Source organism: Aspergillus nidulans, chromosome VI, assembly GCF_000011425.1.
Source record: "Aspergillus nidulans FGSC A4 chromosome VI".
Taxonomy (NCBI): Eukaryota; Fungi; Ascomycota; class Eurotiomycetes; order Eurotiales; family Aspergillaceae; genus Aspergillus; species Aspergillus nidulans.
Genome location: NC_066262.1, coordinates 496,320 through 509,000, shown reverse-complemented (window position 1 = coordinate 509,000; position 12,681 = coordinate 496,320). Strand labels below are relative to the sequence as shown.

The following is a 12,681-nucleotide window of genomic DNA, read 5'->3' as shown; positions in this document are numbered from 1 at the left end:
AGTCAGAGTATCTGAGCACGAGTTGGATGTCTCAAGTTTAGACTTCTTGATTGCGTCGGTGGTCTCTTTCAGTCAGAGTGCCGGGCTTAGTGGTCACGGCACTATAGAGTTGCACAAAGAGTTCTAGTCCACTTATCACATCTCGAATCGCTGAGATCGCGAAGAAGCGGAAGTCCAAGCGCGCTACAGATCCTCCAGAGATACTGCACTCCACATCTGCGCCAGAACCTCAGGCCAGGCCCCTGCCCAACCTAATCAGGTTGTCATAGTTCACAGTGGAAGGCTCTCTCTATCTTCCCAAGGTAAGATCTCTCACAGCCGGGTCAACTCCGAAGCCGTACTTTGTTAGAGGTACGGTAGAAGAATGAAAAAGATACGCCAAATTGACGTCTTGCTTAGCTGCCAAGCAGCCCGGAGTGCTGGCGGTATGATTCCTCCCTTGGTAGTTCTCTATTAAGAACGGAAGAGGCCCTGATTGAATACTGTTCGGCCTATCCCTCAAGCACTCCTCATCGTGCCGGTTTATATTCCATAAGCTCCGTTAGCCGGCAGCTGTTTCCATACAAAGTCAATGGAAATGACCGGAGCAAGGCTTGGATTTGCAATATGATTGATCCCAATCCGAGAATTCTGCACTCTGGTGCTCAACTTCAACAGAAGAAGATAAAGAACCGCCTCGCTCGAGTTCGCAGAGCCGCGAACAAAAGGTCGCAGCCCGCAGGAGGATTGCTTCCCATTGAGCTAAAAACGGTGAAAACACGTTTTTGAGTGAGCGCGTCTTGACCGGTCTATTATATTCTCAAAGCTATTTTGACTAATAGGAACATCTGTGGATCCCGAAATAAAGTGTCGATGCAGGACTTCTGGGCAGATTTACCCCAGAGTCGGATGACACTGCGAAGCTACATCCAGCTGATAAAACGTACTTTGTACCGAAGTCACGAGACAACAAGACAACTATTGGCTTCTTTAGTAGAATAAGTGGCCCCAAGCCGGATATGCGTTATATGCATCCGTCCAACCCACTTGTCTGCTTGCTTCGAGAACAAACAATCCCACAGAAAGTACGCATCCAAGGAAAGGAGTATATAAGTGGAAGAAAAATTTGACATACCATCCAACCAATGTGCGCCGGAGAGCGTAAGTTTTATGTCTGTGGCGCTTCTTGACCCCATTCACTCGTCTTCTATCTTTCCCACATGTTGATAACTGTCTTCGGCTTTGCCTCTCCATGCAATATGATAAGGAGAAAAAAATAAATAATAGAAAAATGTCCCTAACTACAGCATTCATAATCAAACATGATCAAACGTCCCAGAAAGCGGTTCAGGCAAGCAAGTACATAGGGTAGAGAGTAAAAATAGTGCAAAATGGCTAAAAATACATGAGAATATAATGTCAACGTCGTCTCTTTCGAAGACGATGCTCCTTCCCCTTCTTAGACTTCTTCATGCTCTTGTCTACAGGAAGCACGAGCGGCTCGTCTTTCATATTCCATTCCATGAACCTCAGCAGGTAGTCGTCGATATGGCCAACGGACGGATCAGAGTCCGCTGTGTCTTCGGCGACCTCGGCATTGTTTGCGTTTAGGGACTGCTGCGCCTCGTCTGGTAGGGGTGTGCCTGCTTGCGTTGGAGTCTGGCCGGCGCCGGAGGCAGAAGCCGAGGCAGCGGTGACGCCGCTGGCATTAGCATTGGCACGATCATCGAAATCGCCGTCATCAGCGTGTTCGAGTTCTTTCTGCGCGTTCTTAGCGGCGTCGATATCTTCTTTGTCCTCGGCCTGCTCGAATACGCGCGAAGTGTTGGTGACTCGGTTCTCGAGGACGCGGTCCATGGCAGCACTGGCCTCGTCTTTAAGAGCCTCGTCATTGCCAATCATATCGCGCACGTCGAGCTTCGTGAAATAATCAGTTGTGAACTCGCCTTCTTGGATGACAACGTCGTCCAGCATGCGCTTTTGGTTCGCCTTGCGGAGGATGTTGGATTCGATTGTGTACTCTGAGACGAAGCGATAGATGTGCACGTCGCGGGTTTGCCCAATACGATGGCAGCGGTCCTGGCACTGTTTGTCCATAGCTGGATTCCAGTCTAAGTCATAGAATATCACCGTGTCGGCGCCTGTCAAGTTGATACCTAGACCTCCAGAACGACTGGACAGGATGAATGCCAGGATGCGATTGTCATTATTGAACCGATCCGTGAGGATCTGCCGCTGCTCAACTTTGGTCGTACCATCCAGACGAAGATAACGGTGCCCGTGGATGTTAAGGAACTGCTCTAGCACGTCTAGCATTTTAGTCATCTGAGTAAAAATCAACGCTCGGTGACCGCCGGCTTTAAGATCGCGTAGCAGCTTGTCCAGTCTCTGTAGTTTTCCACAGTCATACTGCAGAAGCCTTTTGTCTGGGAAAGCGATAGATAGGCGCATCTGAGCCTCGTGGAAGGGATCATGTGGCGGAAATCTCTCCTTGTTCGTAAGGTGTCGCGTTGAGATGGGTGTCAAAGCGGCTTCTGTAACCCCTGCAGCAACCGCTGCCGGAGTAACGCAGGCAAAGCGTTGGATATATCCATCCATCGCTTGAGATCTTTCCTCCAGAGACATCATCATCGAGGCCAATACAGAGGATTGGCTGGATAACCAATCCGCGTACGAGCGTTTCCGTAAGGGACCATGGGCAGTCGGCCGCTGTTTGCTGTCTGCCGTAAGGAACTCAATAAGGCTGCTTCCATACACGGGACGCCGACCATGGCGCTTGGACTCAAAATACAGAGATCTTTCCAGTTCGGCCATTCTCCTCTTCCTGCAGTCGTTCTCCAATGCCTCCAATGTAGACTGTACGGTTGATCCATTAAATTTCATCTCCCAGTTTGTCCGGTGGTACTGACGCTCGCGGAGTGTGTTAAAGGGAGCATAAGCCATAATCCTGGCGCTATCATCCGCCAGCCTTCGCGATATGTCCTCCCTTGAGATGGGCACCAGGTTGAGGAAATCCAAATCGAGCTTTTCCAAGGGATGTTGGTAAAGCAGACGCCGCCGAACTAGGGCTTCGCTTGTCTCAAACTCCGTTGCGACGGAACGTGGCATCGCAAATGAGGTTGAGATCGGCCGTGTCTCGAAGAGATCGGGGTGATTACAGACTTTGCGTAGCTGCATCAAGCAGTTGATGATCGACAGATAGTTCCCGGATGCAAGCGTCTCCTTGGTCTGTGCCCTAGACATGAAGCCATCGTACAAGTATCTTTGTCGCTTTGATAGTCTGCAATACACGACATGCTCGTACTTGCCGGGCATTTGTTTCTCGACGTCAGCTTTTAGACGACGCAAAATATACGGTCGCAGGACAGTATGCAACTTTGTCACTACTTGTTTCGCCTCGTCGTCCATTGTTTCCCGGCCATGCTCCAAGATCTGCTCTACGGGACGCCGAAACCATTCTGAGAAGTTCCTCAAGTCGGCAAAGCCTTCAATACCAGCCTCGTCACCATCGGTTGGCATCAAAAAGAAGAGAAGGGACCACAGCTCGGTAAGATTATTTTGAAGGGGGGTTCCAGTAAGCAAGAGTCGCGCTCTGGTGCGAAACGTGAGCAGAGCTTGCCATCTCTGGGAGCGAAAGTTCTTGATGTTGTGCGCCTCGTCAAGAATCATGTAATGCCAACTTCTTCGCTTGAGAACCTGCTGATCTTGTAGGACTAATTGGTATGATGTGATCAGAACGTTCCAACTGTTGTCATCCATCCAACCCCTGCGTTTTTGCCGGCGTTCTTCTTGGTTGCCATAGTACGTCATGATTTTGAACCCCGGGCACCATTTTTTGAACTCCATTTCCCAGTTAAGAATGACACTGGTGGGAACCACGACAAGATGCGGACCCCAAACTCCATGTTCTACTGCCAGGTGAGCAAGCAGGGCAATGGTTTGAATAGTCTTTCCCAGACCCATCTCATCCGCGAGAATGCCGTTGATATGATTCGAATAAAGACCCGCTAGCCAGTCTAAACCAAAATGCTGATACTCTCGCAGGGTCCCTCGCAGAAGATGTGGTATCGGAGTCTTTAAGCCAGGTCCAGGCGATTCGCTGGGCTGTGCGTGCTTCTCTGCTGGCGCTTCGATTGACGAGACAGATTCTGGTTCAGAAGGTTTAGTGGCCACCGTTCCAGGAGATGCTTCGCTAGAAGCAGCTCTACTATGGTAGGGCTCATGCTGTTGCCGCTCAATTTGCTTGAGGAGGTTTGTCGCAGGTGACATAACTGGAGGAACGCTGTCATTAGTAGAAGTATCCAATACATCAACGTCAACGGGCTCTGTATCAGCGAGCGCAGCGGCATCCTCAGCGACGGTTTCAATTGGGGTCTCAGTACCGATGGCGATAGGCTCTTCGGTAGATGTCTGATCTATGGAAGGGGTCATTGCCGCAGGTTCCAGCTCCGCAGAAGCTGTGACTGTAGCCGGTGTGCTCAGGTCTTTATTCGTTGGTCCAGTAGGAACAAGCGTAACTTCGTCTGGGTCTTCGGACCCGAATTCGGACTCATCAAAGGATGAATCCTCGTTGCGGTCACCATCAGCGCCTGTTTGATGAGTATCGCCCTCACCAGAGTTAGTTTGATGCAAATTACTGAGACTTAAGTCCTTTGCGGAGAAAAATCCCAGTAATCCAGGTTCACCACCGTCTTCGTCATCCGACTCAGCCTCGCTATATCCATCGTCATCGCTGTCACCCATGTCATCGTCCATATCGGTAGATTCATCACTATCATCTATGAGCACTGGGTCAACTTCGTCGAGTTCTACTTGACCCGAAGAATCTGGCGGCGGAGATCGGTTGACACCGCCAGAAGTGTCGCCAGGGGTATTGTCAGCAGCGATGTCGTCACTGTCCTCAGAGTCCTCATCGGAATATGGAGATTGGTCTGGATGGGGGTTGGTATCTGGTAAATTTGCATATTTCAATCGCAGCTCCTCTGCAGTGAGGCCCACATCATCGTCCCTGTCATCCCCGTCTTCCTCTTCGGTTTCCGTCGACATATTACTCTCACCCTCCTCGTCATCATTCTCAGACCCATTATCAGTCTCGACTTCTTCATCATCAGTTGTAGTCTCCGGGGCATCGCTCCCTGTTTCGCCCAAAATCTCCAGCCGTCGCTTTTCAAACAACATGGTGGACTGCTTAATCGCCCGATCCAAAGCTCGTTGATCTTTCGCTTTCTGCTCCTCTTCCCACCGTGCGAGTCGTACCCGGTCGATCTCTGCTCGGGCCAGCTCGAACATTTTCTTGAGGTCCTTGGCCAGCTGCTTGCGCTTCCCGCGCATTTCTTCTTGTTGTTCCCTAAGTATATCCTCCGGATCTTTATTGCGTTTTCTCCATACCTCTGCACACGCCGCGGCAAGTGATTTAGCCGCCTGGCGATGAGCACGGTGTTCCTTATCGAGAAGTTTCTTGAAGTACAAGGCATGTGCCACGAGATGATCCTGGTGCGAGAATTGCTGTGGAAGTTCTTCTTGTGGTTCTGGCAGAAAGGCAGAGCAAACTTCAGAGCTCAAAAGACCGCCAGGCTCCATAGCTTCCGTTACTTGCCGTCTTTTCTGCGCCTCCTCCAACGCATCTGTCATAGTAAGCATGCGCCCTGGCCCAGTACCTTCATTCTCGAGCCATTCTTTGAATGAGCCGTATTTCCGTGTAGGCAAGACATGGGACGGATGTTGGATGCTGAGCGCCGGTTTCTTGACCTTGATCCGTAAACGTTGTATTCGCTGTCCATGTTCGTCTTGCCCATCATTTCCTATGTCATCCGCTGTTTCCTCTCTGAAGTCTGATGATGCAAGTTGGAAGGACCTAGTTGACCTAGTCTTAGTCGAGTTCGAGCGAGGGGTGACTCCGTTAGAAGGGTGGTATGCGTCCATATTATCAGGCCTTGTACGCGTAGACGCACGCTTGGACACGGGTGAAGGCGATTCACGTCGTCTCCGGCCTATAGAGCCCTTCGCCGTGGTACTGGGTGAGCCATTTACAGCGACGCCAGCAAGAGACCTCCTATTTATTCCTGAACGGGATGGAGACATTGGTAGCGGAGACGACACAGCTGCATTCCTTTGACTAGAGACCGCTTTGCTTACATACTGCTTCTGGCTGGACCGCGTTGGTTTTGCATCGGATGGAGGTTGCTCGACAGGGCCGACGTTACTAACTCTCGTAGATCGACGTTTACCATCCACAATTTTCGACGTCGGACCGTCAGCGCCCGCTTTTTTCCAAGGGGGGGAAGCTGCCCTAGAGTGTGAACGGCGCGAGGGCGTCGAGCCCGCAACTTTTCGTCGTTTGGATGGCGGTTCTTCATTATGATCGGCTGCGACATCTTTGATCTCGGACAGAGTAGGATCAATAGTGGGAGAATTGACGGGAGAATTGTTGGGTAAAAGATCGGATGGAACGGGCTCGGCTCTTTCAGTCACTCGTTCATTCTCGGGCGGTATACCAATAGTTGTGCCGTTTTGCATGTCTTGTAGCCACGGAGACAGGGGCCCTCTTTATAGCTGACCCCAGATTTCCCGACGAGGACGCGGTTGGAAGGGGTAAAATTCGCATCAACAGGTAGCGGGAACTGAGTTGAGGTGCCACCAGAAGTCTGGCATAGTTATCGGCAACGTGGCGTGGTTGGCAAGGGAAAACGTCGATGAAATCGATGAATTGCCAGAAGAGGTGGTTTTTTTCCAGTCGTCAACGACAAGTCAATTCTCCAGGCGGCGGACGTGTAGGTAAGCTAAGCACGCGCCGTCCTTGCGGGCACTTAGTTACATAATCCGGATTCTCCGTCATCCGCAACTTCATCCCATGGTCAATTGAGCCTTTCGCTCCTCCCTTCGCTAAGCCGCATCGTTCAATTCATAGCAGCGAAAAGGTCTGGTATATGGCGACAATCCTAATTATGAAGCTCCCTGTTCTTCCTGTGCTGATTCCGGTCCACAGATGCTCGCTCAACGTCTTTTGTCGCGGCGCCTGCCCCAGGTTGCCCTTCGATCTACCGTCCCCCGCGCTTCATTCTCACAAGTTCGTGCCCTAAAGGCTGCCGAGAACGATGACCCTTTGATGGTATGACGCCCTCCAGCCTCTGAAAATATGCAATTGACGTACTTTGGTTCGCGTAGAATGGCGGCTACCAGAACCCTCCCCGAATTAAGCGCCAGTTCAGAGACCCCAATGCCGACTGGTGGGACAAGCAGGAGAGGAGGAATTTCGGCGAGCCAGTTCACGAGGAGAATGAAATTCTAGGTGTCTTCAGTCCCGAGCAATATACTCATGTGACTGCTCGCAAAGGTCTGTTGCAGCTTGGTGCTTTCGTTGTGACATTCCTCGGGCTCTGTGGCGCCGTGAGCCTCTTCTACCCTGACAAGCCTTCCGCTCCTAGGACGTTCCCCGACGGTCTTGAGAAGGAGCTCGGAGGCCCAAATGCTCTTCCGGTGGGTTACGATCCTCGTAACTAAAAGAACACAGAGAAAGAGAAAGAAGCGAACTCTAACATTACGTGACGTATAGGCCCGCAAGACCGGCGAGGAAAGTTGGTAATAACACTTGTATCAACGTGTAAATACATACAATGCGATTTGTTCGGCGTCCTTCGAATATCTGATTTTTGCAGGGGGCTTGAAGGCAAAATTACATCTCGGGCTATGCTCTAAAATGCTCGGACCGCTAAAATGAAATTACCGTCATCCGAAGGAAGAAGAAGCATGATAGAGAAAAAAGCTTAGGAGGTAATTTATATGCCGTAGTTGTGTAAAAGGATGGCTTGTTTTATGATCCGCCGGTTGAGCAAATAGGTCATGCAAACCGTTAAAGTTTTTGAATGGCTCTATTAAATTATCGTAAAAGGATTATATCTTACTTGCCAAAGTAGTGCCTTTCAGCCTTGTAGCATCTGATATCAGAGTACGGCGCCTACATCAGTCTATTTTTAAGACGGGGGTGAAGCCTGATCGTTTTGTTTCAGGCGTACGGGAGCGACCAGCAAGACAATGATCTTCCACCGCAACAACGCGCCCCCTTCTTATTGACTTCACCTGCTCCAAGTGCTCGGTTTGTCCCAACACCATAATCCATAATTTATAATCACTTCTTGCTGGCCTAACGAGCAAGAAAAGCCACGGGCTATTACAGGTACCCTGCCCAGCTGCAGCTGGTGTCCCATGGTCCCGCACCCCGTCACCCCTCGACATACTTCAGGTAGCGAACAACCCTCATGTCTACAGCGTCCACTCAATCCCGAGGCGTGAACCGACGGGTAAACAGCATTCAAAATGAAGCTCGTCACTCGCGCAACCTCTCGCTGTCTCGCCGACGTACGGTGAGCTCCTCAACAGCCTACTCCTACGCTCTCCGCACTGCGTACCTCGCACATCTTCTTCACCCGCGTGCACGGCGTGTCCAGAATGCGCCGGCTCCTCAACCGCGGCCGAAGCGGGCTTCGACCTCGTTCCAGGATCTCATGAGCGATTTCTCACTTATCCGCGATTCCAAAAGCTCCAGATTCCCTCACGGCTTCATATCAGAGCTCGAAAAGAGGTTAACGGGGGTTCTGATGGGGAAGGAGAGAAGAAAAGAATACCAAGACCCACTGGTTGTTCGAACTTTCGCAGCATTTCTCAATGCCTTGAAAGATCACACTTTCAAGAAGCGGATGGAGAAGGACCGGCGCGCAGAGGATCTCGTCCTGATCTTCTATTCCAACGCGACTAAGGAACTTAGTAAGGGCAAAGAACCAGATGATGACAGCTGGAGGTTCATGGTGGATAGACATGTCGCACTCTTCGTTCGGCTCTTCGCACTTATCTTGAAAAGTAACGACTGGGCAAAAGAACGACCGGAGCTTGCAAGTCGATTAGCAACCTTAGAGGCCAAGCTTCTTTCTCAAGATCAAGACCTCATGCAGGCTTCAGGCCCATCTGCCGTCGAAGTAGTAGCGCCCTTGAGCTATGATGTGAAGGACATGCCGCTGGTGCAGCATGTTGCGAGGGTATTCAACGTAGGCCTCTCCCAGGTTCAGGCTGATATTGACAGTCATCGGGGGGTGTGGACTGAGCAGGCAGCGCTCCGAGACCTCAAGACCTACCAGACGCACCTGAGCCTTAAAACTGGGAAATCACTCTCTGTGGATGATTTTGAAGATGAAGAAGCATACGAAGCTTGGAAGAAAAGTGAAGGCCCAGACCTTTCGCAGATGATGCTCGCCATAATGCAGTCAAATCCTGGACTCGCCAAAAATACTTCTGGGGCCTCCCTCCCTCAGTTTAATGCAGGAGCAGTTGATCAGCATGGTGAACCAGCGAGCACTGGTCGGCCCATATCGTACGTGATCGACCAGCCTGTGGATATAAGCTCACTATCACTGAACGATGACACGGAAGAATCCGACACGTACACGTACATACCGCCGGATCCGAGATCAGTATATGGCACTATTGTAGCTCAGGCCTTGAGCTATGATTTGAAAGACCACGAGCTCGAGGCTACACAAGCCACGTCGGACGTGCCATCTATGAAACTACTCTCTAAGCAATCTACGGAAATGTTGAATGAGATCTGCCTCCGATGGAGAATTCCCGCGTGCTCGAGGATTGTCCTATTTCTGGACGTTGTACGGTCAAAGTTTGTGGATAATGAGATTGACCTAGACACACTGGACTCAGCGTTCACCTTTGTCAAGGAAATGCCATCTTCTGAAGGCAAAAAGCGCAACAGCTTTGTTGCGTCAGTGCTCTATGATAGGCACAAGTGGACTGTAAATGACAGACTGATGATGCGCCAAATACTTTCCTCCCTTCACGAGGCCATTTTACGAGAGCTGTACGATGTGATGATGGATTGCTATGAGGCCAAACCTCGTCCAATCGGACCGGTTATGTTCGTCTTAGAAAACCATATCCAGCTTGACCCTGATTATTCCGAGGATGCTGGTGACATTGAACGCTTCCAATCATATGTCCGGGAAGGCCTGGCAGAAAAGGCCACGGAGAAGTACCAAAACATTCTGGGACAAGAGGTTCCCGTTGAGCCAGAGGAATGGGAGTTGGATCATGTCATCCGGCTTTGCGACGCTATCACGAAACACTCAGAAAAAATCCGCAAACGCTATCGAAAGAACCCAGAGATCATGGGGTATGTGTTTCGCTCCCAATGCAAAGGCTTCACGCTAACATACTTATCAGAGTCAATCCCTACGAGATATTACTAGCAAATACCCTTGTAATATTTGCAGAGGACATTCACCAATTGTTGGTCCGAATTATTGAATCGGAAAAGACGAGGCAGGAAGAGCTCGACATGAACGATGCTTTTCACCTTTACAAACAACTTTGTGCTGTGCGTCAGCTGTTCATGAACGCACTTCCCGAGTATGTCCCATTATAACATGACTTGAAAATCTGACTGACATTTGATAGCGCCTCATTCCCATTCCACATCGAAAATGTGCTCGAAGACTTCGTGTGGAGATGGATACGTCTTACTGACCAGAAGGTCATGGAATGGGTCGAGCAAGCACTGCGACAAGACAGCTTCACGGTTCCTGAGGGTAACTCGACATCTCCGGAGTCCAGGCATAGTGTATCTGTGATTGATATATTTCGCTCGTTCAATCAAGTCATAGAGCAGATGATACAACTCGAATGGGCCGACGAGTTCCAGTATGCGAAGTTTATGACTGCCTTATCCAAGTCCATTGGTGCAGCTGTGGCCAGATACTGTGAGGCCGTGGAAAAAATGTTTGCAAAGGAAATGGATCGGCTTTCACCAGACCAGGAGGCTGCTCTGAATCAGACAACACAGGAAAAACTGATGCAGTTTGCAAAGGAGGCGTGGAGCAACAAAGAGAAAATTGAGCCATTCCAGTTCTTTCCCGAGGTAAGCTTAGCAGGACGACCGTGTTGGCACATGGCTAATCATTCTATAGTCCTTAGTTAAGCTGAACAACATAGAATACGCCCTTACGCAACTCGACAGGCTCGAGCGCGAGGTGAACGTTGATGGCTGTGCGGAAGCAATCGCCCGACATAGCCCTCCAACACTTCAGAAAGTACGCAAGTCGACAACTTATGTCTTCACGATAAAGGTTGTGGAAGCAGAGGATCTCAAGGCTTGCGACATGAACGGAGGCAGTGACCCGTACGTCGTTTTGAACGATGAGTTTCAGAAGCGGATTGGGAAGACGCGCATCATCTACAACAACCTCAACCCCAGGTGGGATGATACAGTGGAAATTACCACCCATGGTCCTTTGAATGTCATTGCCACAATCTGGGACTGGGATGCAGTAGGCGATCATGATTATGTCGGCCGTACGTCGATCAAACTTGACCCTGTCCACTTCAGTGATTTCCTACCGAGAGAGTACTGGTTGGACTTGGATACACAAGGCAGACTCTTACTTAGGGTGAGCATGGAGGGAGAGCGTGACGATATTCAGTTCTATTTTGGTAAAGCATTCCGAACTTTAAAGCGAACGGAAAGAGATATGACGCGGAAGATCACCGAGAAGGTAAGCCGCTATCTTGACCAATTGCTGAAATTACTGACAATCATCTAGCTCACCTCATATATCAACCATTGCCTGTCTCGGCGGACTCTGAAGTCATTACTATCGCGAGGAATAGGCTCTACTGTGTCTAACTTCCTGAACCGCAGCCGCGCTCAACAATCTACTTCTGCACCGTCAAGCGCAGATGTTGAGAACGCATTAACACCTCTGTTCGATTACTTCAACGACAACTTTGCAATCATGGCTGAAACCCTTACTCCCGAGGCCATGAAAATGGTCATGGCTCGCCTATGGAAAGAGGTCCTTGCTACTATCGAGAGCTTGCTTGTGCCTCCCCTTTCAGACAAACCATCACACCAGAAACCTCTTACCATGCAAGAGGTTGAAATCGTCTCCCGTTGGCTCGTGCTTCTTCTGAATTTCTTCCACGCACCGGACGAAGAAACGGGTGAAGCGGCTGGTGTACCTATGGACATTCTCAAGTCGCCGAAATACCACGACATCCAGAGCCTGCACTTTTTCTATTTTGAACCTACGGAGAACCTCATTCGCACATCGGAGCGAATGGCCTCTGCAACGATTTCCCGGCAGCAAGCCAACAAGAATAGAGCCTCCGCCCCCCCTGGCCTGGGAAGTCATGCTAGTGTGCTTGCAGTTCCGGGTGGACGGCGTGCCAAGAGTATCATGCACTCGCGGAATCTAGGTACGATGAAAAAGGCAAAGGCGGAGAAATGGCGTGAAGCGCAGGCGGATCCAAACGACGACATGATCTTGCGAATTCTCCGGATGCGTCCTGAAGCTGCTGGATATCTTCGTGATCGCAGTCGCCAGAAAGAACGGCTTGCTGCTGCTGCGGCAGCGGATGCTATCGTCAAGCAAAGCCTCATGGCTAATGTTGGTGGGCGAATGGCTGGCACACTGGGACGTCGATGATTATCGATGATTACTTCCACAATCTGTTTTGTTCTTTCTATATTCTTGTGTGGGTATAGCATGGATATTGATGGATGATGTGCGATGTTTTTTTTATGTTGAGAATGATTTAATTTAGCGGTGGCTAATGGTGAAGTGTAGTGTGCTATCTAATGATCTCTTTACATAATACCACTTCGACCTAGATGTAGAACATTGACTTCTGTTTCTATTCTCGCAT

General features: G+C 50.1%; 3 protein-coding genes across 3 annotated transcripts, besides 1 other annotated feature; 2 read left to right on the top strand and 1 right to left on the bottom strand.

Annotated features, from left to right (window-relative positions):
• Positions 1-12,681: part of a sequence feature (contig 1.169 1..351151(-1)) that runs on past both edges of the window.
• swr1 lies at positions 1,399-6,647 on the bottom strand (the record flags this gene model as incomplete). Its single annotated transcript, XM_050612431.1, has 1 exon — positions 1,399-6,647. The coding sequence occupies exon 1, from the start codon at positions 6,493-6,495 to the stop codon at positions 1,399-1,401; it is 5,097 nt and encodes a 1,698-aa protein (XP_050468355.1). The 5' UTR covers positions 6,496-6,647.
• Positions 6,948-7,479, top strand: ANIA_09078 (uncharacterized protein; the record flags this gene model as incomplete). The annotated part of the gene is made up of 2 exons (XM_677255.2): positions 6,948-7,087; positions 7,144-7,479. Exons 1-2 carry the CDS (start codon positions 6,965-6,967, stop codon positions 7,477-7,479), a joined length of 459 nt encoding a protein of 152 aa, XP_682347.1. The 5' UTR covers positions 6,948-6,964.
• ANIA_09079 (C2 domain protein) lies at positions 8,235-12,461 on the top strand (the record flags this gene model as incomplete). The annotated part of the gene is made up of 5 exons (XM_677256.1): positions 8,235-10,150; positions 10,201-10,386; positions 10,435-10,894; positions 10,944-11,528; positions 11,577-12,461. The coding sequence occupies 5 exons, from the start codon at positions 8,235-8,237 to the stop codon at positions 12,459-12,461; spliced, it is 4,032 nt and encodes a 1,343-aa protein (XP_682348.1).